At 38.2% G+C, this 26,120-nt stretch overlaps 2 protein-coding genes across 4 annotated transcripts; both read right to left on the bottom strand.

Annotated features, from left to right (window-relative positions):
- Positions 1-21: 21 nt before the first annotated feature.
- On the bottom strand, positions 22-12,168 carry nucb2a (nucleobindin 2a). Its single transcript, XM_057834712.1, has 13 exons — positions 12,009-12,168; positions 11,539-11,676; positions 3,269-3,376; positions 3,012-3,144; positions 2,843-2,946; positions 2,479-2,664; positions 2,297-2,387; positions 2,172-2,230; positions 2,009-2,101; positions 1,849-1,938; positions 1,596-1,766; positions 1,463-1,523; positions 22-1,381 (listed from the first exon to the last, which is right to left on the bottom strand). The coding sequence occupies exons 1-13, from the start codon at positions 12,036-12,038 to the stop codon at positions 1,176-1,178; spliced, it is 1,470 nt and encodes a 489-aa protein (XP_057690695.1). The 5' UTR covers positions 12,039-12,168; the 3' UTR covers positions 22-1,175.
- A 4,826-nt stretch (positions 12,169-16,994) lies between these two features.
- LOC130921792 (hyaluronan and proteoglycan link protein 3-like) lies at positions 16,995-22,751 on the bottom strand. 3 transcript variants are annotated; one of them, XM_057846086.1, is made up of 6 exons: positions 22,533-22,751; positions 22,154-22,385; positions 20,440-20,662; positions 20,211-20,356; positions 19,707-20,009; positions 16,995-17,551 (listed from the first exon to the last, which is right to left on the bottom strand). In XM_057846086.1, the coding sequence occupies exons 2-6, from the start codon at positions 22,281-22,283 to the stop codon at positions 17,265-17,267; spliced, it is 1,089 nt and encodes a 362-aa protein (XP_057702069.1). In that variant the 5' UTR covers positions 22,284-22,385; positions 22,533-22,751; the 3' UTR covers positions 16,995-17,264. The 3 variants fall into 3 exon arrangements, with proteins under 3 accessions (XP_057702069.1, XP_057702059.1, XP_057702077.1); XM_057846076.1 differs by having other exon boundaries at positions 22,154-22,342; XM_057846094.1 differs by having other exon boundaries at positions 20,211-20,338; positions 22,154-22,342.
- Between the last annotated feature and the right edge of the window lie 3,369 nt (positions 22,752-26,120).

Raw genomic sequence — 26,120 nt, 5'->3', positions numbered from 1 at the left:
ATTATGACCACTTGCTCAAACTGAAAGATGTAATCACTTTATTGCCTTAGATAAACTGAGGCATACAAGTAGCAACATATACAATGACAATTTAATCCAGCAGCAAGCAATAACAGAACCACTTGTACTTCTTGTGCAAACTAATATGCAACACATTTTGCAAAAATTTCCTCTCGGCACAGCTTGGAAATTTTTTTGTGGGCTTAAAAGGAAAAAGACGTACAGTTTGGCAGATGCAAAGGACAAATGGAAATCATAACACTGCAAAGCATGATGCCGTATGACATCACGTTTAGGATTTGTGGAAACATTCAATTCTCATTGGGTCGGTTAAAATGAATGCGAAGACAAATGCTAATATTTTGCTGTTCAAATTGTGTTCACAACAGATGTTTGATTAAAAAGTCATAAACTCCATCATACACAATGATGTATGAGCAAAAACAGTGGTATTTCAACTGTACAACCTCCAAACTGTGCCAAACAAAATTGTAAACCACAAAATCAAAGATATCTTTAAAAATGTCTGATTCAAATCCAAGGATTTTCATTTTTGTGGTTGTAACATCGTCATTGGTTAGATTAGTTGAACATATAGATGACCACCAAGTCATCCTTACTGTTATGAAGAGATTTTGTGATTTTTTTTCTCCATATTTATATATATATTCTTAAAGATGCAAAACATTTCAGTCAATACTTTGTTCTTAACCCATTGGCTGCCATTGATAGCGCTTAATGGATTGGAGGTCTAGCGTCATCAATCGCAGTGAAACATGATTACTCAATGCCAGCCATTCCACTTCAGTTGGAAAGGATATCTAGCACTGTCAATGGCAGTGAATGAGTTGGTGACAAATTTGGGTCTCACTGCAATGTTGCAAAACAACATTTCAGTCATTCTTGTGAAGGGGCGGGGCCTTCACAGTGATACCAAATAGTACATTTGTGTTCCGTTCAAAGGCTTAAAGTGACTTTATCCACAGGCCTCAAAATTTGTTATAGCTCAAATGTCCCTGTCATGTATGTCAGTATGTTGACAAATGCTCCTTAAAATCCATTATTCATAAGTCGGACACCAGAAACTGGCATTGTTCATCTTGTGTGCTTTTCAATCCTGAGCAAGATCCAAAGCACCAATAGGACGAGCTTGAAAAAGTCCGGCTGTGAAGGCTCTACTGCAAGTGGTTCTGGCTTTGTTGGTTTTCTTGATGGCCCGGAGGCAGATCTTGGTGTGTCTGCTGGCCTGTTTGCTGATTCTGGTCTTGAGAAGCCTCAGGATGAACCTGCGCTGCCTGCTGATGCTCATGGCCGAGAGCCTCTTGGTTGTGCTGCTGCTGATTGTCGAGAGCGTGGATCTCCGGGATGGCGTTTCCTTCCACTGCGAGAAAACACATCAAGCAACATCACGACATCAGCCTGCCAGCAAAAACCCGTGAATAAAAATTAAATGGGAACCCACCGTGGACTTCCGGAGGGGGCTCTAGTTTCTCAGACCGGAGTCGTTCCATATGATCAACTGCCTAGAATGAAAAATGTCAATCCACGTCATAGGTTGTTTCAATGTGAAACACTGGGAGCAAATCTTGATTTACCTGCTGCAACTCCATTTTCTGTGCATTAAGTTGCTCCTGCTGTCTTTCCAGCTCGTTTCTCTGTTTCTCAAGATCGGCGGATTTCTGGTGAAGCTCTTGTTCTTGACGAGCGAGGTGCTCCTCAAACTCCCTCATCTCGTCATCTGTGTAGGCCTGGTTCTGCTCCAACGTCTAGCGCGCACCATGTAAATGTACTCAGTTTTACAGTCTTTTCAGTTCATTGACATAATCATATTTGTTGTTTGTATTTCACCTCCCAACTATCTGGCTCCAAGAATTCTTTTTTATTTGTTGCAGTCATGAATTCATCTAATGACACCAGCCTATCTTTGTTTGAATCCACCTGCAAGTCCAGTTTAGGATGTATGAAATTGTAAAATGAATATTTGTCAACTAAAACTGGAAACTGATACCTCATTCATGACATGCTCCCTCATGCGCAACCTCTCTTCTTCCATTTCTACCATGTCATCCTCCTCGTTTGTGGGATCGTAAAGTTTTTCCAACTGAAATGGCAGATAGAAAGCATCACTCGAGGACATTTCCGCCAAAACATAAATAAACATGACTTCTCACCTCCTTAGTGAACAGTGATTCCAGTTCCTGTTCATCAAAAAAGCCATCTCCGTTGGTGTCTGCATTGGGCAGAGGAAAACAGAGCGATCAGGCACGTGGGAGAAGATGGAAAAACAATGCCTTACCATGCAAATTGAAAAAGGTTTTGGGATCAAAGTCCTCTGGGTCTAAACCATCAGTATCTTCCCACACTTCCTTGAGTTGATTCTGGCTGCCCTGCAAGAGATGATGAGATTGCATTCAGATTATTTTTAGATATGAACTCAACATGATGACTGAGTGTACCTCCAGCATAAGAAAGACTTACTGGGTGGTTGACTTTAGGGTGATCGGCGTGTTTTTTCCTCAGCTCCTCATAGTGCTCCTCCTCTTGTTTTCGCTGATCGTCATCCAATGTCTTCAGGTGTTCCCGCCTGTCGTGTTCCTTCATCATTTCGTAACGCTTGAACTCCTCGTGTCTCTCTTTGTCAAAGTTCTCCAGATCATTTGTGGCCTACAGAGAGGAAAAACATTGGTTTGCACTTCGATCAAATGTTTCTGGGATGAATTGTCCATCTACGACAACAACTGTACGACTTGTCTTTGAACGCTAACGTATAGTAAATGTAGTGAGAAATCTTTCGCAAAACAGTGCTTCAAGGGTAAACGTGAAAATATTGCTGGCTATCTACCGATTTGATGAGACGATCCAGATCTTCCACTTCAAATGTATGAGGGTTCATATGGTTCAAGTATTCAAACTGTTTCAGCAGAACCTGGTGGTCCACTGCGATATCTACGGAGGTGACACATGTACAGTGGGTTAGTGGATATGTTTGTTTCTTTGCCAAGTTGACTTACCATTTCCACCTTCAAGGTCATGCCTGGCCTTAATGAGTGTCCTCAGTCGATTTACTTCCTGCCTCTTCAACTCGTCCAGTTTGGTTCTTACATGGTGGCTTACAAAGTCCAGCTCTTTGGCGAGTTTACCGTCCTGTAAGTGTTGGGGGGGATCAGAACCAAAAATCCCAATATTTATCAACTATCGTTTCATTTAGGTTCACATGGAGAAGAGATTGATCTGTTACCCAAAACAACAAAACAAAAGGTCACTTTACCTTGATATCTTCCATGTCTGTATTATGGAGTTTTTCTCTGAAATGTTCGTCTTTTTCGAGAAAATCGATGACTTCTCTAAGGTAGCGGTCATAGTGAAGGCCTGTATCCTGAAAGGAAAATACAAGACCTAGTATAAATGACGTTCAAGTGGAAGATGGTTGTTCAAAGAATAAACTAAAAAAATCGGTTCTGAGATATATCACAATATTACGTTACGCAATTCTAGTATCGATTCAAAATCAATCTATATCGATCCTTACACGTGTTTTTTTTTTTTTTTTGGTGGAAATAATACAGTAGCTGCACTTCAACTCGCATTCATTAGTTGGCAGCACACTTAGTCCCACGGGATTTGGCCCCACGGAGCAAAGGTTTCAACATGGCTGAGATTGAGATATACAACCCCTAGCAAAAAGTATGGAATCACCAGTATCAAACGAGCACTCACTCAGACATTTTATTATGTAGAACAAACTCTGATAAAAACCTTGAAAAAATAATGAATGAGTTCATAAGTGCAGCTCCTTGGCATTCAGAAACCAAATGAATGAAAAACATTGTGGTTGACAGTAAATGTTACTTTTATAGAGCAGGTGCAGGGAAATAACTATAGAATCACTCCATTCCGAAGAAAAATATATGGAATCATTCCATTTTGAGTAGAAAATACAGACACACCCAGTCAATTTCCTTTCCTCAATTGGACCCGTGCCTCAGATTAGATCTGCACGTTAGTCAGCAGTTATCACACCTTGGAGGGCTGCTGGACCAAGTGGATTCACAAGAATCATGGCTCCAACAAGCGAGATGTCTCTTGAGCTCAAGGAGAGGATTATCAAACTTCTTGAAGAAGGTAACGTTACACGTATAGTTGCCAAAGATCTGGGCTGTTCACAGTCAGCTTTATCAAACATCTGGACCAAGTACAAACAGCATGGCAAGGTTGGAAAGTTAAGCATACTAGTAGACCGATGAAGACATCCAAACGTCATGACAAACAAGGCCATATGTCTTCAAAACAGAAGACATACAACAAGACAAATGAAGAAATGGGAGGAAACTGGAGTCAAGGTATGTGACAGAACTGTGCAAAATCAGAAATGGGATTTTCATACAGGAAGGCTAAAAGGAAACCATCATTGACACTTAAACAGAAAAGAACAAGACTGCAATGGGCTAAGGAGAGGAAATCGTGGACTGAATGACTGGATGAAGGTTATTTTTAGTGATGAGCCAAGAATCTGCATTGGACAAGGTGATGATGCTGGAACATTTGTTTAGTGCCGTTCCAGTGAGATTTACAAAGATGACTGCCTGAAGAAAACATCAAAATTCCCTCAGTCCTTGATGATATAGGGCTGCATGTCAGGCAAAGGCACTTGGGAGATGGCTGTGGTTAAATCTTCTATAAATGCACAAGTTTACATTGAAATTTTAGACCGCTTTCTTATCCCTTCAATTGAAAATATGTTTAGGGATAATGAAATCACTTGCCAAGATGACAACGCATCATGCCACAGAGCTACAACTGTTAAAGCATTCATTAGGAAAAAAGACTCCTCCAGTCAATGTCATGGCCTGCAAATAGCCCAGATCTCAACCCTATTGAAAACCTGTGGTGGAAATTGGGGTGGGGGGTGGATGGTCCGCAGCAAGGCTCCGACCAGCAAGGATGATCTGGCAACTGCAATCAAAGAGAGTTGGCACCAAATTGATCAAGAATACTGTTTGTCACTCATCAAGTCCATGCCTCAAAGACTGCAAGCTGTCATAAAATCCAGAGGTGGTGCAACTAAATACTAGAGATGTGTTTTGATTGTTATCTTTCTTTGTTTCGCCATAATTTTTTTCCCTAGAATGGAGAGATTCTATAGACCCTACCCACCGACGTCACAAAATCACGTGATCGCTGTATTGTTCCGCCCCCTTGTCCGTCATTTTGTGTCTGTATTATCAATGGTCTCAATTGATCGAGCAATTTATATTGCATTTCATGGAAGACCCGGTGCTTTCGGATGCCGTAAACTCACTGGATGCGTTGCATAAAAGGCGTTATGTGGAAAAGCTTCAGTTTATCCATTCGCCAGATCCATATTTGATGCCTAAATCGATGTTTTTCGACCTGCTGTCTTCGCCGTATTTGCCTGACATCTGCTAGCTACCCTGATATTTACAACTATCTTGTCCACACAAAATCAGCCTATTCTCACAAAAGTTTGAAAAACTTTAAGAGCTTGGAGGCTTATAAATACTTTGTTGCTGGTTGGGTGAAACAGGTCCTCGTCCACGAAAATTCGGCAGGAATCTATCTTGTGCTTGGAAAGGTGAGTTACGAAATTCTCAATTCAAAATCTTTTGTTCTTGTTAACATCCATTGTCAAGTCTAATGTATTTCATGTCATTTGTCAATGGAGCTAGGGCTTTTAATGTTTATATGGTTTAGCGATAGCACTCTCACTACATACATACGTGTATGTTGTCGGCGATTAGCCTAGCAATGATCTTAATTGTGGTTGTCAGTCCAAAACCCTCTAAATATATATTAAATGCATCTTACCAGATATAAAATGACTACTACATAATCTGTGGTAATCGTTTGGAGCCCAGTTTTCTCGTCGAATTGCAGCAGCCCATCTCGCTCTCTCCTCTCCGGGTCTCTCGGAATCCGGTAGAACTTCAAGTCTCTCCGTCTATCTTCTCTGTTATTGCAACCGACCGCCACACACGCCTTCACCATTTTGATTATTAATGTTAACGAGCAGAAAAACACGCCGTAAATAGGAGGAATGTACGTAGCCGTAACAGGTAAACACGATGTGTTGACGGACAATTGGGTGGCACCAGTCAGGAGGGCGGAGTTGTGACGTCACGTGGGTAGGGTCTATATTTCCCTGCACTTGCTCTATAAAAGTAACATTTACTGACGACCACAATGTTTTTTATTTATTTATTTTAGTGTTTCTGAGTGCCAAGGAGTTGCACTTTTGAACTAATTCATTATTTTTTTTCAAGCTTTTTATCCGAGTTTGTTCTACAAAATAAAATGTCTGAGTGAGTGCTCGTCAGAGACTGGTGATTCCATACTTTTTGCTAGGAGTTGTAAGATGCCCCGAGTATATACTGTATATAGATATAACTAGATGCAAAATGACAGACACGGCACTAGATGCGTTAGTAAACAGCCGCCATCTTAAAGCAGTAGACCTTTTATTACGGCTCTGTTGTAGAGAACCTTCCTAACGAACCTAAGTAACTTTTTATCTAAAACACTTCTAAATCGGCAAAATCTTGACTTAAATCTATCTTTAAATGATGAAATAGTTTTAAAACTTTCATTTGTCGAAAGTAGAGAGAAGGGAACTAATGCAATAATGGGAGCAATTTTAACAACTTTTAACAGTTGATTCAGGGTGAAGGGTAAATTAGGGTAAAGAATTGGGCTCGGGCCAATTGTACCAAAAACCTTCACAAAAAAACTTCACATAGTGTGGCCAATGTTTTTTTTTTTTTTTGAGGAAAAAAAAAAAGTAATTATCACCAATTACTTTGCCAAGTAACTAATTATTCTTACATTCAGGTAATTGAGTTACTAACGCAATTACTTTTTGGGAGAAGTAATTTGTAACTATAATTAATTACTTTTTTTCAGTAAGATTAACAACACTGGCCCCGACGAATTTATATAATTCCTAAATTTGGGCTCATTTTGGCTTTCACTGCAAAAACATGCATGGAGTGTGACGAGAGCCACACCAAATGCAAGCTGTGCAATGCAAACGAAATACTACGGGAACACCTGGATGCTGAAGCTAATGTTTTGACCTGCCAGCAGCCATTTTTTTTTTTTTTATAACTGATTGTTATGAACATGCCATACATCCTTTAGGATGTTAAACCCTATTTTTTAATCATATTTCAAGTTTAGAATCCTGCATATAAGCAAGTTTGGACCAAAGCTGGTTTGCACTAAAGCACTTTCGCACTAAAAAAAAAGAGAAAATGCTATAATGAAAGCCATATGTTGTTCAAACAAAAACATGTTTACATGAGTGCTGGATGAGGTTTCAAGAATAAATTGATGAACGTCCATTTTGATTTGTTCATTTCTAAAGTGATATACAAATATCCCAATAATTATCATAAAGTGTAGTATCGGAATCTAATCATGATATGAATCGTATCACCAGATATTAGGCACTAAAAACCCCTAGAAGTATTTTTCGGACTATAAGACGTTACTCTTTGTTTCTACCTTGCGGCTTTTACAATGAAGCAGCTTGTTCGCTACGCTCCGAAAACCCTGCGCATTATGATGGTGTTGCTAGGCCTTTCGTGATAACAAATTTTAGTGTGCGATAATTTATCTCATAAATTATTGCGATATGCGACATTATTGCGCCCCCGCAATTTTTTTAAAACCAATTTACAATAACACAGTGAGAATACAGTATATATTAATAGATCAAGTACACCCATTTAAACGCAATAAGAAATCACAACTAAAAACAATAGACCATGCCTCTTAAGTAAAAGACAACAATATTAATATCGCACAAAAACACAGAATAAATAAAATGTGTTTTTCAAGAAAAAAAAAATACAATTGCAGTTAATAACTTAAGCATTTAGGCAAATGAAAACTTTTCCCCTCATAGCTTCTGCAATGGTGTTCCATCGGGATGCACCGATACAGTTAAGCCACGGTTCAGTACGATTTTCGATACGGGGCCACGATTTTCAATCTGATTCAATACATTTAATGCTCTGGAAAAGAAAAATAACAAATGTATTTTTTGTTTCGTTTTTTTTTTTTTTTTTTATTAAATTGCCATCATATAAACATGCATTTTAGTGCATAATATCTATGTGCTTACTTCTTACTGATCCGAAGAAATTTAGTATAAAAGTGCTGAGAACAATCTTTACTGTTTGTAAAGTGAGGCGGGGCACACTGTTGATTGCTACAGCTCTCTTAGCAGTTAGGTTTACTACATGAGCAAGACATCCTATTTGTGGTCTGAATCCATCTGTGTCACGTACTAAATTAACAATATTTGCAGCATTATCTATAGTCACTAGTATGGATTGATTTGGCCTGCTTAACTTCCATTCAGTCATGGTGGCTTTTAATTCATCGATGTAGTATATGGACTACGTGTCCCATAATCACTCTGGGCTCACGTAGCCAGTGGCATGGGACGTAGCACATATAGTTTGCTATTTCATGACATCTAGTGTGCGCGCGCATTAAAAAAGTTAGCAAACGCCACAGAAGTCTCATCTGCTCATTACTGCACAACACCAGCATATGACAATCGACTTTCATAAACAGGACGAGTTTGAAGCACAGCTCTCTTAATTTGCCACTCAAATATCCCGTGTTATGCCGAAAAATAGCCGCCCTGCGTGAAATGACATCCCTGACGGGAGCGCCCACACGTCAACAACACCGGCACGCTGGAGATGGTCCACAGTCAATCCGGAGCACTGACGCGGCCGATATACTTTGAACAATACGATATAATGGGAACGATTGGCTCCGGCGCTATTTTTTGCCGGACCTGTAACGAAGATGCATTTTGCGCAGTTGGTAACATGGAATCTGAACTTTTAACAGCATGTCTGCCGCACATAAATATATAAATCGCAGCGGAAAGATTACCACCTTCATTTTTATTTATCGTGCGATAAAGGGAATTATTGCATATTGGGACAGGCTTAGCTTGCACTTCACTTTTGAGATTTTAACTTATAGTGCACTGTAAAGGAATGCTCCACAATTTCATTGTATAACTGTATAATAACAATAAAGGGCTATTCTATAATAAGTTGTGATTGTATATAGAATTTATTAATTTGATTCTGCGTGATTTCCTCAAGTATTAAGTTTCTGATGTTAAATTAAGTTGCTACTTTGGTCAAAAACTTATATGATATGTTAAATATTGTTATTGATCCTGAAAATATAGGTGATTATCTCTGCATTTGGTGATTTTTGTGCATCTAGTGTAAAATCTTAGACTTTTATAGCCATTTTAAGTTTTGTTATACTTATTTAACCCTTGAGAGTCGAAGGACGCGCCGGCGCGTCCTCAGCGCACGTCGTCTTTGAAGCGCCCTCGCGTTTTAATTACGTCACCCACATGCCGTTGGTTGGTCTCGTTTTAAAGTGCGGAAGTTGCGGTTTACTCTCGTTGTTATTTGAAGTCAATCGACCAACTAAAACGTGAGATATTGTCATTTAAGTTTTATAGTTTTATTGTCCTCTCAAAAAAACATTAAAACGCTGCATGGATAATTTGTTTATGTCTATATTTCCATCATTTCTTGTCCTTTTTCAAAACGGAAGCTCCATGAAAAAAACACAAATCAAACGAACCCTTTCGAAGTCACAGTGGAAGCACAACATGCGTTTTTTTTTTGTTTTGTTTTTTTAAATAAATATAACTGCCGTGCGAGGTTCCACCGAACGAGAGGGAGGAGTGTTCTGAAGCAGCGAGGTGGCGACCGACGGCCGTTTGAATCGAGCGAGCGAGCGACTTTGTGTGACTTTGAGAATGAACGGATAACTAAATTTAGCGCAAGCAATTGTGCTTTTTGATCAACGTGAGGAAGAGGATGGTCCAAATTCGTCATCATCGTCTTCTTCGGAAGAGTCCTCGAGTTAAGATAGTGACGGATTTGAACACGTGGGTGACGCCATCGACGAGCAGAGGTAAGCCAACCCACTTTTTTTTTTTTTTTATGCTGCTGAAAAAGTTTCTTTTGAAAGTTTCTTTTGATATTGCAAGACAAAGTTAATTTTGATGCAATATAAGTGTGTGTTTGTGTATATAATAATAAAATGTGCATATCGGATCAAAGTATAATTTGTGGTCTTCCTTCTATATGAAGATTAGGGATGTAGCACATATTCAGCTATGGTATTCTTTCTATTGTCATACATATAGATTTCCATTATTATTTATTTCTATATATATTTTTATTTTATACTTTATTATTTTCATAAATACTGACTTTTTTTTCATGTACATTTATAGTGACAATGAAAGTAAAGTGAAATGAAAATGGAAGGGTGGAAAGAGGACCGACACCCCATGGAAGTGTGGGCTGTTTGATGTAGCCCTGTGTCTAATTCCAGGACGAAACTGCTTTTCGGAGTGGCATGCCTGAAAAAAATTTAACTTATTTATTGTAAATATTTTTGAAAATACTTTTTTTCCCAATGTTATATATTTTTTTTTTTTCCCACAATCAGTCTTCTCAATTTGTGTATAGAAATGTGTGTTCAAGAAGCTTGATTGTGTGTACACAGTTTTCATCAGGTGATGGGCCGCAATACCTAAACTCATATAGAGATGGCCTCTAAACACTTTTTGTGTTAGATGGTATATTTTTTCACTGTTTGGTCTGCTGTATATAACCTGTTTTGACTAGAGCATGTATAAAGGCAAAAAACGCCTATGGCTATACCTGTTGTTTATGTTGAATTGTCAAATATAAGACTATTTATTCTAAGTTTTTTTGGTTGAATGTTCATCCTAACATGTTGAATAAATATTACAAAGTTTCAAAACGGTTCGTTACGCATGTTTGGTTGTCAATTGGACATCAATATTAAAAATTTTGACAAAATGATTTTGGAATTTTTGGTCTTTTTGGGCCCAAAATGATGATTTATAATTGGTCAGTGAAGGAAACAACAGTTTGGACATGAAGTTCAAGGTGTCACAAAAAAAGGGACCAAACCAGGCCATCGTAAACAATTCTTTCTTTGAAATATAAAGGCAACTTCAAAGGCATGCAAAATAAGACAAAATAGGCCCAGACCTTAAAGGGTTAAAAAATAATCAGAACTTTATAAGGGAACAACTTTGATTTTTTTTTATGCAGCTGCTCATGGAGACTCATATATGGCTCAGGTAGGTGCCTGTTTTGGTTTTAGGTCAGTAGCAGCTTTGGTTTTGAAAATATTTGAATTTGAAGTTTTTGAAAATAGGCCCCCTACGGATCGGCCAACTTTCCTGTGTCATGTCAGTAGGTCTATGGTAATACATTATAATTATATTATAATTATAACTTAGTAAAAAAAACTACAATAATGAGTAATACTATTTAAATGACATATATAATAAATACTGCTAAAATATTTTTTAAAATAGTCACTTGCTCTATAATGGGTTAAAGGTCCTAAGTGTCAACTTTTGAATAGCTGAGTTAGATCCAATATTAAACATTTATAAAGTCCGACTGCAAAGAAAACACTTACAACACTTGGAGCATCTTCTATCTTGACCGGTGGCTCTTGAATTTTAGTCTTGTCCTTACTGATGGGAACAGCCTCCAAATTGAGCAGCTGGAGCAGCAGCATACCCCAGCTGATCAGCAAGACACGACTGCACCACATCTGCAACACCAAAGACACAAGTATAGACTTTAAATGGCAACTAAAATCCAACCTCTAAGACATTTGATTTTGAAATGCCTTGATATGGCTTTATCTATTTTTGTGGGCTAATGTTCCTTCTCCACTATTAAATCAAATCATGTCAAATTATTATGTAGCCAGAGGGTGATGTTGATGTTAGCCTTAGCAATGGCACTGTCAGATTTAGCAATGATTCTCCCAGGCAACTAATAATTACCCTTTAGGAATTTGATTCCGTTAGTGTTCAGTATAAACCCTCACCGTAACATGCATTAAAAATAGCCCGCTTAATGTGCTTGTTGTATACTCACGTTACTGTGACTGTAAAACATAATTTCCATGAATCCTCGCCTCTTCTCAAATAAGAGCTGTGTCGGCAAGTAGCTTGTTAGTCCGCTCGTGGGAGGACCGAGTGGAAATACTTCGTTTTCATTGGCCACGTTACACGCCTGTCAAATCAATTTGCAGTTCGGTTGCATCGAACAGTACGTGGCGAGCTGACGAAACTGTGCGCTGTCAATAGACAGACACGGAGCTTGAAACTATCTGTTCCGTGTTTAGAGATAGCGAAAAGACGCGTCACAGACATAGGCGGAGTTTGACTTATGGGGGGCAAAACATGCTGATGACCCGCAGTGTCAGCTCTAAAATTAACTTACAAGAATATTTATAATAATAAGTTGACAATGACCGTTTTTTGTTTCCCATCATTCTTGAGGGGAATTCTAAATCAGGCGGCTTAGGAAATACTTTTCGCCAAGATCGTCATCCATTGAATATGGTGCGCCCGCCGGTGTTGTGCCAATGTAGTTACCCCTGGCAAAAATTGTATTTTCTGGGCGGAGCCATATGGAGGTAGATTTGTATCTTTATTATTCAATGGGAAAAAAAGTTGCTTCAATCAAAATATATATTTTCAACCAAAAAAAAATGTTGCTACAATTTTTTTTAAAAAATGTGTATGAATGCAAAAACAAATTTGAAACTCAAAAAACTAAAAAAAAAAAAAAAAAAAAAAAGGCACGTGAAAGCTATTTTTCTTTGATTGATTGTTTTGTTTTGTTTTTCCATTGAAGTCAAGTTTGTTTGTTTTTTTTTCCATTGAAGCAACTTTTTTGATTGAAGTAATGTTGATTTGTTTTTTTGTTTTTGTTTTTGTTTTTTTTTTAAACCTGTCCTGTTCAGCTGTTTGACACAGAGAATGGAAGTCTAAGTGCCCAGATTCTGAACAGTTTTAATGTTTCACATTGAGAGTCTGACATACTCCCATTGTGATCATTCAAAATACCTTTTTATTATGACAAAGCAGCGAACAGGAAGGGATTATGGGGGGACAGAAGAAAAGAAATACAAGAGAAGAAGGAAAAGAAACACATACACAAACAACAACTAGATATACATTGAACATCTAAACTAGTTACTAATATGCTGGTGCTATCGTCAGCGAGATGTATTTCCGGTTTACACCATGTGGGGGCCTATTGGCCAGTGAAAGAGGAGAATGGGGGTGGGGGTGTCTATAAAAAAAGTTGCTTCAATCAAAATATATATTTTCAACCAAAAAAAAATGTTGCTACAATTTAAAAAAAAAAAATGTGTATGAATGCAAAAACAAATTTGAAACTCAAAAAACTAAAAAAAAAAAAAAAAAAAAAAAAGGCACGTGAAAGCTATTTTTCTTTGATTGATTGTTTTGTTTTGTTTTTCCATTGAAGTCAAGTTTGTTTTTTTTTTTTTTTCCATTGAAGCAACTTTTTTGATTGAAGTAATGTTGATTTGTGTTTGGCCACATTTTGGCCAGGACATTTTTGTCTTTCTTTATTCATTCAAAAAAGAAGTTGCTTCATAAGAAATATATTTTCAAAAAGAAAAATCACTTCAATCAAAGAAAAGAAGAATTTTAATCATAGAAAAAAGTTTTTGAATGCGAAAAATTATTTGAGATTGAAAAATTTGCATTTGAACACCTAATTTTTCATTGAAATTTTTTCTTTGATTGAAGCAATCCTTTTTGTGTTTGGGCTATCTTTTGGGTGGGACATTTGTGTCTGAATCATTCCATCCCAAAAAAAGTTACTTCAAGTAAAAAAAAAAAATTTTCAATCAAAGAAAAAAATCATTTAAAAAATAAAATTGCCCTCCCCTGAAGAAAAACAATTTTGACCCATTATAAAAAAAAAAATTCTTTTGTTCATTTCATTTATTTTTGTTCAGTTTTATTGCTTTACAACTTTTATATATATAGGAAAGTCAATTACATGCAATGACACTTTTCGACCACCAGTGGGGGCCTGGCCCTCCTGCCCGCCCCCCTTTAAAATCCGCATATGGTCACAGAGTCCACTTTGTTGTTTTTGTTTTTGCTTTTTACTTGATATAATGGTGCTGTCTGATGTGACATAAAAATTGCACATGATATTATTTTCCTTATTTCTGTGTTTTTTAGTATATCAAGAAATAAAAAGTGTGCAAGAATATTAACACAAAAAATAGACAAGAAAAACGAGATCATACTCTGGTTCACATAGGCCACAATGTTACCATTTGTGTAGGCAAAATGTGTCCAATATGTGGACGGCAGGTCTCATTATATATTTTTAATTTGTATGTCTTGTTTTAATGAATGGATATAATGATATGTAAGTAAATGTCAATAAAAACAGAATTGATGAACTAAAATGAATAAAAAGCGGCTTTTTTTTTTTTTTTTTTTTTTTTTTTTTTTTTTTTTTTTTTTTTAATCATAGTATATAAGCATTGGCTTCCATTGACGACGAAAAATGTCCAATTCATTCAAACTGGGAGAACTGACTGTGAATGCTTATGTTTGCTTCCAACCCTACCGGTAATAATGGATTGGATGTCTAGCACTAATTAATCCTATGTAATTATGGAGGACCAGGAGTGCAAAATTAAGAAGAAAAAAAACCAAAAAAAACAATTAATTATATAATTAAAAGTGTCATTAAAATGCTTCCATTTCAATATTTATTTATTTATTTCAATATTTATTTCAACATTTATTTATTCATTTCAAGTCGACCATTGCACATTTGTCCATTCTTATCTTGCCTTTTTGCTCAACAAACAAATGACAGCTTTAGGCAAGACAATTTAGTGTTAATCTGGTGAGTTCTGCTTCAATTCTTGATATTTTTACATTTACAAATGTATAAAAGGTCAATTCATATACCATATGAACTAATTAACCCTTTAAGGTCTGGGCCTATTTTGTCTGATTTTGCATGCCTTTGAAGTTGCCTTTATATTTCAAAGAAAGAATTGTTTACGATGGCCTGGTTTGGTCCCTTTTTTTGTGACACCTTGAACTTCATGTCCAAACTGTTGTTTCCGTCACTGACCAATTATAAATCATCATTTTGGGCCCAAAAAGACCAAAAATTCCACAATCGTTTTGTCAAAATTTTGAATTTTGATGTCCAATTGACAACCAAACATGCGTAACGAACCGTTTTGAAACTTTGTAATATTTATTCAACATGTTATGAGAACATTCAACCAAAAAAATTTAGAATAAATAGTCTTATATTTGACAATTCAACATAAACAACAGGTATAGCATAGGCGTTTTTTGCCTTTATACATGCTCTAGTCAAAACAGGTTATATACAGCAGACCGAACAGTGAAAAAATATATACCATCTAACACAAAAAGTGTTTAGAGGCCATCTCTTTATGAGTTTAGGTATTGCGGCCCATCACCTGATGAAAACTATGTACACACAATCAAGCTTCTTGAACACACATTTATATACACAAATTGAGAAGACTGATTGTGGGAAAAAATGTATATATATATAACATTGGGGGAAAAAAAAGTATTTTCAAAAATATTTACAATAAACAAGTTAAATTTTTTTCCGGCATGCCACTCCGAAAAGCAGTTTCGTCCTGGAATTCGAAACAGGGCGACATCACACAGCCCACACTTCCATGGGGTGTTGGTCCTCTTTCCACCCTTCCATTTTCATTTCACTTTACTTTCATTGTCACTATAAACATGAAAAAAAGTCAGTATTTATGAAAATAATAAAGTATAAAATAAAAATATATACAGCAATAAATAATATTGGAAATCTATATGTATGACAATAGAAAGAATACCATAGCTGAATATGTGCTACATCCCTAATCTTCATATAGAAAGAAGATCACCACAATAATAAATTCCTGCCTTGGATACACACAGTTCACGTACGACTTTGATCTGATATGCACATTTTATTATTATATACACAAACACACACTTATATTGCATCAAAATTAACTTTGTCTTGCAATATCAAAAGAAACTTTCAAAAGAAACTTTTTCCAGCCTAAAAAAAAAAAAAGTGAGTTTGCTTACCTCTGCTCCTCGATGGCGTCACTATCTTCACTCGAGGACTCTTCCGAAGAAGACGATGATGACGAATTTGGACCATCCTCTTCCTCAAGTTGATCAAATAGCACAATTGCTTGCGCTAAATTTAGTTTTCCGTTCATTCTCAAAGTCACACAAAGTCGCTGCTCGATCCAAACGGCCGTCGGCTCGCCACCTCGCTGCTTCAGAACACTCCTCCCTCTCGTTCGGTGGAACCTCGCATGGCAGTTATATTTATTTAAAAAACGCATTTAGTGCGTCCACTGTGACTTCGAAAGGGTTCGTTTGATTTGTGGTTTTTTCATGGAGCTTCCGTTTTGAAAAAGGACAAGAAATGATGGAAATATAGACACAAACAAATGATCCATGCAGCGTTTTAATGTTTTTTTGAGAGGACAATAAAACTATAAAACTTAAATGACAATATCTCACGTTTTAATTGGTCGATTGACTTCAAATAATAACGAAAGTAAACCGCAACTTCCGCACTTTAAAACGAGACCAACCAACGGCATGTGGGTGACGTATTTAAAACGTGAGGGCGCTTCAAAGACGACGTGCGCTGAGGACGCGCCGGCGCGTCCTACGACTCTCAAGGGTTAAAATACATGATGAACCAACACTAATGCATGTATTGACTGGAGACCAGTTATACTACACGAGAGCAAAACATTTCAATGTCTGCTTTGTAATAATGTAATGTTTTGCATATGCCAGTAGTTCTTGCATCACTTGAACATGAACACTTGTTTCATCATCTTAGAGTGTTACACAACCTTTAGAAACTTTGCGAAAAGTATAGCTTGAGTGGTCATTTTGTGAATTTCATGAAGAAACTAAAGGAGCACTCAGCGAGAGCAGGCCTTCACTTAAGCAGCAGCATTGCCATATTTAGTAGCTTCGGCACTTCCCTTAGGTATGAAAGGAGTTATCCTGAAATTCCTTTTCTAACTTGTGTGACCTTTGACCCTATTGCCTCATAATTGACACACTTCTTCATTTTATAAACATAAACATATCCTGCAAGTTTGATTCCTTTATTCATTCTTTAGTTATCTTGAACACTAACATACACACAAACAAACAGAAAGACACGACGAATTACATAAACTCCTTCCATAGGTTTCACCTATGGGCAGAGGTCATTACAATATAGCCATGAGAATAATGTAAATGATATGATAGTTTAACTCTTTTCTTTGTAGCAATAAACTCCCCACTTGTCTTGAGGAGGCAGGAAACCAAAGTTGCGTACTCCTGGCTCGGAAGGCCCACAATTTTTTCTTGGCCTGGTGATGGGATACCGAACACTTCCATCATCCAACCAGCCGCCATTGCACTCGTCCAATCCGGTATATTTCCATGCGGCATAGAGCTGTCCCACTTTAGCAATCTGCGCTTTGTCTGTTTCACAGGCCTGTCGAGCCTCGGTCAGGTTCATCTTGTGGAAAGGCTGAAAATAGTAGACTTGCCCTTTGGATGTCAAAAAGAATTGTCACTTTCAGCTTGATCTGGTGCTATGTGTTAATTACATGGCTGTATTGAAATTGACCTCGAGATTTGGTATGTAGGTGTCAGAGGTGGGTAGTAACGCTTTACCTTTACTCCGCTACACTGGTCGTTACATTTTTCCTTTTTATTCTACATATAAGATTTTACTTCTTTTTTTTTTTTTTTTTTGCCAGAGACGCCAACAGTGGCTCTACCAGTTTTTTTTTTTTGCCAGAGACGCTAAAAGTGCCTCTACCAGTTTCACCGTCTCAACATTAATCACATGACTCCATTAAAGTGCCTATGACAGCAAAAAGCATGTTTATTTCATATTTCACGCGATATTTTATGCTCCTAAATGAAATGAACCGCTTGGTTGTGTGTTGAAGCGATCGATATATTTATTCAATTTTATGAATCCCACACAATAAAAATGAGTGACTTCCTGGATTGACGTAGACTGCGAATGTGACGTCAGCGGGATAATCATCTTCAGTATGCAGCCAATACTACAGTATGCAGAACGACTGCGGATTTAGCCGAGAATGCGCTATCCTCGGCTTGGCCATGAGCAGCGTCCCGCTCCGACGTCGGCCGGTTTGTCCGGCGGTCATTCTCCAGCAGCTTCCCCGGCAAACGAGCTCTCCTGCCCCGCAGCAGCGGAACGATGAGCTGTAACTTGCTCGCCGCCGGGAGGGATTGCAGATTGGTGAAGACAATCGACAGCCATGCTGCCGTGTGACATGATCCAGGGTAGTTTTGTGTGATTTTTCGCTTCGAAAGGCGAGAATAAGACTTGAAAACGCCGCTCGGTTCAGGTTAGCATGTCAGCTAGCTGTCACGCCTCCTGGTTTGTTTACGTTCTTTGACGCCGGGGCAGGGAAAGGACAAGAGCCGGACTAACTCCGGTGGCATTTAATACCGTTTGGGAGGTGCAAGTCGACAGTTTTGACCATTATGGAGTAATTTTGCCATGTCGTACAGAATAAATGCATTTTTCATATTTCATATCCCCTTTAGCACAAGGCTGTTATTTGTTATGACCATACCATTTATTTAGCAATTGGGGAAAAATACTTAGATAAAAAGAATATCCTGTAAAAATATTGGCGTAGCGAGATTGAAACAATGATGACATTTTGATGCTCTGTGTCGTATTTTCCCTGTTCGTAATCTTCCTCCTCAATGGGTTGAGTTCTAAATCAGATGAAATCGTGACCCTGCTGACGTCATCATCCAGCTGGGGACGCTAGAGTGCTATAATGACAGACGGCAGAATAAAAGACTAATTTCTTGTCATCTGCGCTCTGCCAAATTGTTGTCTATAGTCGGATCGTCTTAAAATATGATTCTAATTCACATAATAATGCAATTTAAGATTTTTTTAACGCTGTCACAGGCACTTCAAACCAATCAGACTCAAGCTTCTGTGTCTTCTATAATCACGTTGGCCTGTTCAATCACGTGGCGTCTTTAAAGCATCGTAAAGAATTAAGTATTTGACATAAAGCGCCACCGTCTACATGACTTAAAAGAGCGGAATTCAATCTCTCTCCCAATTTTTATTTGGTACTGTTTGACCACGGAAAACTGGAGATATGATCCTTTTAGTTTCATAAGAGGAAATATGTTTTTTTCACTAGAGGGCACTCATGCTCTTTGGACAAGTAAGGCTTCATTTCTGTAGATTTTTTTCTCTTGCCGGAATTCAATGATTTTTTTTTTTTTTTTTTCCATTTGTTTGGCTTAATGTGGTTAAGTCATAGGTTTTAGTACAGTATAATAATAACAGTTCATAAACATAACTTTGTGCCTAGAAAAAATACCATTGTTTAAAAAAACATAAGTAGTTACTCACAATATTACTCATTACTTGCGTATTCTTTTCACCGAATACTTTTTTTTTTTTACTTGTACTTGAGTACATTTTTTGGAGGACGTTGGTTGAAGTAACGCTTCTCTTACTTGAGTAAAAATTTTGGCTACTCTACTTACCTCTGGGTAGACTACTGGCTTTGCTCAGTAGTCTACAGACACTGTCTAATTATACATGGGTTAATTCTGATAAGAGTGTACCTCCAAACCAATAAATAATGAAGCCTTCATTCAAATCAGCATTAGGTGAACGCAACCTCACCTTTCATGAATGAGGAAAAGCAGAACGCATCATAGCGATGGTTGGTCAGCTGGCGCCTGCCGTAGTTCCGAATTCCCGGAGCTAGCTCGTATCCTCCGCATGGTGCCCTGGGCTGGGTGATGGGGTACTGAACCGTCCCATCAGCCAGCCAACCTGCATTGCACCAGTTCAGGCCGTCCTCCCAGGAATGGAAGAGCTGAGTAAATGTGGCCAGTGTGGCGTCCTGCTTCTCACACACCTGTTGAGCCTCCATAAAGCTGAGGTAGTAACGCCCGAGTGGATGTTGGTATGGAAACACTACACCTGTGGATTTATTAAGAGAGGTTTACAGGTTTACTTTTGGGATGTTGAAGGCCGCGTGTTGTCTTGGTGATTTTTATCAAGTACAAGAGCATTCGGTATTCAAGACATATTGTACAAATTACGAGAATACTAGTTTTCAAAATGTTGTGTTTAAAGCTGTGCATATATTTGATGTCAACTTATAGGATACACTGTATACACCTCTTAATTCAAGATCCACTGTAGTTCGCTTGTCCTCCAGTCCATCCACCACTTCACAGACATAACGACCTGAGTCGTTAAGTCCGAGTTGAGTCATGTCCAGTGAAGCATCTTCTGCAAAATCCTGTCTGAGCCGCACCCGTCCTCTGATTAACAAAATGCATCCAAGTAAGGAGTCATTTAAAAAATATGCAGTTACATCAGCTAACAAAAATCTGCAAAAATCAACCTGAATTCTCTAAAGATTCGATTGCGTGAACCCACAGCCACCAGAACGTCTGTCTGGGGTCCCCCTGCAACAGGAAACCTGGACCACTTAATTCGCACTTCCCTGGGGGAACCGAGCTCAGGCTTGTACCAAAACCTGCATGGCAGGGTGGCATTCCCCCCGCGAAGTGCAAACACAGATGAAAATGTAGAGTCCACATGGAGGTTCATATTATTGTAATAACCTGGGAAGAAAAAACAATAATGGACACTATACTCCACTTCTTCAAAACTTTGAAATCAAAGTATAAGTTCTTAACAGCAATTTAATCCTTTTGTGCATGAATTTAATTTTTTTTTTTTTTTTTTTGTAACCCTTACGGGTCACTCATTTAACTCATTGGCTTCTAATTACGGTGCTAGACGTCCAAACCATTTAGACGAGGAGGGGCGAATGTCGTTCATTCGCCCCTCTCAGTCCAAATGGATTGGATGTCTCATACAATCAATGGCATGCAACGATTTAAATACTTTTTTTTTTTTTTTTTAAAGTTTACTTTGTATTTCTGTTCATATTTGTTTTTAATTACCGTAATTTTCGGCCTATAAGCCGCTATTTTTTTCCGTCATTTTAATTCCTGCGGCCTATAGTCCAGTGCGCCTTGTTTCTGCATTTATTTCGGTTAATAGTTCACACTTTATTTGACAGAGGCGTCATAAAACTGTCATAATTATGACATGACACTATCATGGGCATTACTGAATGCTTTTGACAGATGTCATTAAGTGTCATCTGGCAAATTATGCCACTAACTCCATTTATGTCCAACTCGGATCTTTTACATCCATTTAAAAGTGAGATAGTTTGCCTGATTACACTAAAGGACATCTGTTATAAGCATTCATTAATGCTCATGACAGTGTCATGTCAAAACTATGATTGTCTAATGACAGTCTGAAACAACTGGAACAGTAACTGAAGAAATAATGAGGACAGAACATGAATTTTGATTGTTATTTACATCTGTAGTGCTGCAATGCATGCTAGGAGGCATAGTGGACGGCAATGGTGTTGACACCTGGTGGCAGCAGGGGTTGACTGCCTCCCCAGAGGGAGCAGTGATGGCCAAATGAAGCTTCTTAAGCACTGAAGTTTTGCAGCCAATTGGTTCAAAGCTTCATGGTGGTTCATTTGGTCTTATGACAGTCATATGATACCGCTGTCAAATAAAGTGTTTTCGGTTAATATCTTTTGGTGTAAATATCCCATAATACAGTGGGGACAGCTGCGGGTTATAGTCCAGTGCGGCTTATTTATGAATAAATGTGGTTTTTATTTCAAATTTGGATGGTGGCGGCTTATAATCAGGTGCGCCTTATAGTGCGAAAATTACGGGTATATTAATTTCGCTTTTATTAACATTTTATGATTTTATACATTTATTTATAATTATATACAATTTTTTAAAAAACAATAACGATTAGTCATAAAAAAAAAACGAATTGCTAATAATTTCGTTTATTTTATTTTAACTTTTGAATAGCTGTGCACTATAGTGGCCACTGTCCTTGAGAAGTTTAATGAATTAAAAAAACGACAACTACAGAACTCATTAAAATACAGTAGATTTACTATTTTCAGTAGTTAATCAATGTCATAAATGTGCAAGTGTCATTTTGTTCCCTTTTTTTTTTTTTTTAACTTCATTCAAAAATTAAAAATATACTCTACATACTGTCTTTGTTGCCCTTGCCATTGAGGTATTGTTGGTAGAAGAATAAGTTTGTAGTAGTTGGCGCAGCCATGCTCCACTTTGAAAGCACAAGCTGGAAGCAACAGAACACCAGCAATTGGGAGGGAAACATGGTATCTGGACTCCAAACCCAAGACCGCAGAGCTTATGAGGTGAAGGTTCTTTCCCTTCCTAAGCCACAAGAGAAAGTTGGTTTTCACCCAGCAATGGTTTTCTGAAAAGACCAAAACTACAGTTTTTGTTTTCACACACACACACACACACACACACACACACGCACACACACACCTCAACCCACCCCTTGAATCTCCCACACCCACACACACGCACCTATACACACATTTAAACAGCTTTACCGTACCTGTTACTGCTCTGCTGATGATTCAAGTTCCAAGCCTAGCCAGTCTCTTTCTAGATGCCAAAAGCCACCTGTGTGTGTGCGTGTATGAATACATGTGTGAGTGACAGGAACACACATGTCCATGCACAGATGCTTAGCAGTTGAATTATTTGACAGGTTTTGCTCGTTCACGTCTTTTTCAAAGCAGTCTTTCCTCTCCTGTGTTTCTCATGAGAGAAAGTTGTGTCCTTTATGAAGAAATGGTACAAATGATTACAGAGTAGAGTACAGATGATTCTGAGAATTTAAGAGATTTTAATGGTAGTTTACACCCTAGCAGTTTCAGTGTCATTGAAACAATATGGTCTTTAACCCTTTCATGCACGAATTATGACTTTTTTTTTTAGCCTTTACGTGCCACGCATTGATCTCATTGACTGGAATTGATCCTTGTCAAAATGAATCGGACGTTTATCGCCATAAATGTCATGCATGTGTTGAAAACTATGAAAAAAAGTCTAGTGTTATTTTGGGCCGCAATCGGAGTGTATATGTTTTTATTCATTTTAATTTCATTAATTTAGCATCGCCATTGTGCAGTTGGTAGCTCAAGTTGTCCTGGGCCCAAAGGGTCACAGTTTGTTTCCTGGTTACGTCTGCCCACTGTCGGAATGCCCTTGGGCAAGGCGCCGAACCCTAGTATGCCCCCTAGTGGGTTGGCAGCACCTTGCATGGCAGCGGTACCATGGATATTGTTGAATTATGAAATTATATAAGAAATGCAATAATGAATAATCATTTTAAAAAATAATAACAAAATAATAATTGCTAATATTAATTGTTTTTAATTACCGAAAATAGTCATTGACCTACATAGTGTTAAAGTTCTTAAGTGTCAACTTTTGAATAGTTCTGCACTTTAGTGACCATTGTCCCTGAAAGGGTTAATAAGAAAACCAGCTGTATTGTAGTACAGTCAGCCATTAACAGCTTGTTCACAGAGTGGTGACGGATGTGGGTCCTGCACATACATTTAAGAGATGAAAGGTCTTGCCAGGGGCTAAAACATACCAGAACTGTGAGTGATGCTTTGAGAGGGAGAATAGGGTGTAATTTTTTTTGTAAACAGAAGGCCAAATATCAGATACCAGACAGAGAAGAGGAAACTAAATGCATGTTGCAGCTCCCACAAGGCCTTGTATTTATTTTCAATATCATAACTTTTAGCAGTTCCTCTCTCTGCCCCTTGAGTATGCAATGACAGTGTGACAGACCTCTTTTAATGGATTCTTTTTATCATTTTGCCTCTGCATCCACTGTCACTAATGTCGTCTTCTACACAATTTTACTTACACTGCTGGCCAAAATGATTAGCGCCACTGAAGTTCTGTCAAATAATGCTCAATTTCTCGCAGAAAATGATTGCAATTACAAATGCTTTGGTAGTAATATCTTCATTTATTTTGCTTGCAATGAAAAAAAACCCCACAAAAAATAATGGAATTAAAAAAAAAAAAAAAAAAAAATCATTACCATTTTACTTAAAAACTCCAAAAATAGCCTGGACAAAAGTATTGGCACCCTTTGTGTAATTAACAGCACCTGTTACTTACGTGTGGCACATGACAGGTGGTGGCAATAACTAAATCACTTTGCAGCCAGTTAAGATGGATTAAAGTTGATTCAACCTCTGTCCTGTGTCCTTGTGTGTACCACATTGAGCGTGGAGAAAAGAAAGAAGACCACAAAACTGTGTGAGGTCTCGAGAAGCAAAATTGTGAGGAAGCATTGTCAATGTCAAGGCTACAAGTCCATCTCCAAAGACCTGAATGTGTCTACCGTGCGCAGTGTCATCAATAAGTGTAAAGCCCATGGCACTGTGGCTAACCTCCCTAGATGTGGACGGAAAGGAAAAATTGATGAGAGATCTCAACGAAAGACTGTGCGAATGGTGGATAAACAACCTCTACTAACATCCCAACAAGTTCAAGCTGTCCTGCAGTCCGAGGGTATAACAGTGTCCACCTGTACTACCCGAGACGTAAAAAAGCCAGGCAGGAGTTAGCCAAAACTTACCTGGGAAAGCCAAAAATGTTTTTGGAAGAATGTTCTCTGGTTAGATGAGACAAAAGTAGAGCTTTTTGGGAAAAGGCATCATCAGAGTTTACAGGAAGAAAAAAAACGAGGCCTTCAATGAAAAGAACACAGTCCCCACAGTCAAACATGGCGGAGGGTCCCTGATGTTTTGGGGTTGCCTTGCTGCCTCTGGCACTGGACTGCTTGACTGTGTGCATGGCATTATGAAGTCTGAAGACTACCGACAAATTTTGCAGCAAAATGTGCCCAGTGTGAGAAAGCTGGGTCTCTCTCAGAGGTCATTGGTCTTCCAGCAGGACAATGACCCAGAACACACTTCAAAAAGCACTAGAAAATGGTTTGAGAGAAAGCACTGGACACCTCTAAAGTGGCCAGCAGTGAGTCCAGGCCTGAATCCCATAGAACACCTGTGGAGAGATCTGAAAATGGTAGTTTGGAGAAGGCACCCGTCAAATATCAGAGACCTGGAGCAGTTGGCCAAAGAAGAAAGGTCTAAAATTCCAGCAGAGCATTGCGAGAAACTCATGGATGGATACCGGAAGCGGTTGTTCGCAGTTATTTTGTCTAAAGGTTGTGCAACCAAGTATTAGGCTGAGGGTGCCAATACTTTTGTCCAGCCCATTTTTGGGGTTTTGTGTAAAATGATGATTTAATTTTTTTTTCAATCTCTTTTGTGTTTTTTCATTGCAAGCAAAATAAATGATATTACTACCAAAGCATTTGTAATTGCAATCATTTTCTGGGAGAAATTGAGCATTATATGATAGAATTGCATGGGTGCCAATACTTTTGGCCAGCAGTGTACAAGTCTGTACATGAATGAAAATAGCCACCAACACCCAGTGACCAGTGGAAAAACCTTTGCTATCCACTGTATTTATGGAACTACATATTGTGTATACCAGGGGTGTCCAAACTTTTTGCATAGGGGGCCAGATTTGGTGTGGTAAAATTGTGGGGGGCCGACCTTGGCTGACGTCCTTTACATAGAACAATATATTTAAGCAAATTTTAGCAAGCCATTCTGTGTGTCACATTTGCTTTATTATTTTTTTAAATGAATAATTTCAACAATCTCGCAACTAGCCTTTGTGGCGTACTCTCTCCCTCTTGCGAAATACTGCTGCTGTGAAATTAAACTAGCTTCAAGTTGCTTCAATTTATCGCTACGTATTTACCCTGTAATTTTGTGGAACATGTCAGCGTGTCTTGTTTGGTAATATCGCCTCACAATGAACTATTAAAAGCAGCGACTGTCTCTGCAAATGAGGCAGACACAGTTGTTGCGTATTTTAGAGAAGAAATAGTCCAATTTCCACCTATCCTTGAACAGTCGGCCGTCGCAGTTGATTGTCGCCATTTTAGAAAATTGGGAATAAAGGGTCACACGGAGTAATGTTGCTTAGAGTGCTGATGCCTTTTAGTGGGTAAATGAGGAGCAGCATTTAGTGTATAAGCTACTTCATATGCTGGTAGCAGTACTGCTGACCAATTTATTAAGTCTGTGTGTGG

This window comes from Corythoichthys intestinalis, chromosome 1, assembly GCF_030265065.1.
Source record: "Corythoichthys intestinalis isolate RoL2023-P3 chromosome 1, ASM3026506v1, whole genome shotgun sequence".
Classification (NCBI taxonomy): Eukaryota; Metazoa; Chordata; class Actinopteri; order Syngnathiformes; family Syngnathidae; genus Corythoichthys; species Corythoichthys intestinalis.
Note: the sequence above shows the minus strand (reverse complement) of the source record. Positions and strands in the feature narration are given on the sequence as shown.